Genomic DNA, 953 nt, shown 5'->3' on the forward strand with positions numbered 1-953 from the left:
TAAATTTAACAATACTATTTTGTCATATGGTTTTGTAGAGAACACTGTAGATCGGTGTATCTATATGAAGGTCAGTGGGAGCAAATTCATAATTTTAGTCTTATATGTTGATGATATTTTACTTGCTGCCAATGATTTTGCTTTGTTACATGATGTAAAGAAGTTTCTCTCCAATAAATTTGAAATGAAGGATATAGGTGAGGCATCATATGTGCTAGGAATAGAAATATTCTGTAATAGATCATAAGGACTATTGGGAATGTCTCAGAAAGGCTATATAAATAAAATTTTAGAGAGATTCAGAATGGACAAATGCTCTGGAGGGACAGTTCCTATTCAAAAAGGGGACAAGTTTAGTCAAATGCAATGTCCCAAAAATGAATTAGAGCGAAAAGAAATGGAGTCTATTCCCTATGCATCAGTGGTTGGGAGCTTGATGTATTCCCAAACATGTACCCGACCGAATATTAGTTTTGCTGTTGGTATGTTAGGTCAATATCAAAGTAATCCTGGAATGGATCACTGGAAAGCTGCAAAGAAAGTTCTTAGGTACTTACAAGGAACCAAAGATTACATGCTCACATATAGAAGGTCAGATCACCTTGAAGTGGTTGGCTACTCAGATTCAGACTTTGCAGGATGTGTGGACTCAAGAAAATCCACATTTGGATATGTTTTTCTTCTGGCTGGAGGAGCAATATCATGGAAGAGTGGAAAATAGTCCATCATTGCTACTTCTACTATGGAGGCATAATTCGTGGCATGCTTTGAGGCCACAATTCAATCATTATGGTTGCGGAACTTCACCTTAGGGCTTGGTATTGTCGACAGTATAGCTAGGCCGCTAAGGATTTATTGTGATAATTCTGCAGCTGTGTTCTTCTCTAAGAATGATAAATATTCCAAAGGTTCTAAACACATGGAATTGAAATACTTATCAGTGAAAGAAGAAG

At 36.7% G+C, this 953-nt stretch overlaps 1 protein-coding gene across 1 annotated transcript; it reads left to right on the plus strand.

The window, feature by feature from the left end:
- Positions 1-304: 304 nt before the first annotated feature.
- Positions 305-721, plus strand: LOC127106871 (secreted RxLR effector protein 161-like). The gene has a single exon (XM_051044166.1). It carries the CDS (start codon positions 305-307, stop codon positions 719-721), a length of 417 nt encoding a protein of 138 aa, XP_050900123.1.
- The last annotated feature ends 232 nt before the right edge of the window (positions 722-953 follow it).

Source organism: Lathyrus oleraceus, chromosome 1, assembly GCF_024323335.1.
Source record: "Lathyrus oleraceus cultivar Zhongwan6 chromosome 1, CAAS_Psat_ZW6_1.0, whole genome shotgun sequence".
Lineage (NCBI taxonomy): Eukaryota > Viridiplantae > Streptophyta > Magnoliopsida > Fabales > Fabaceae > Lathyrus > Lathyrus oleraceus.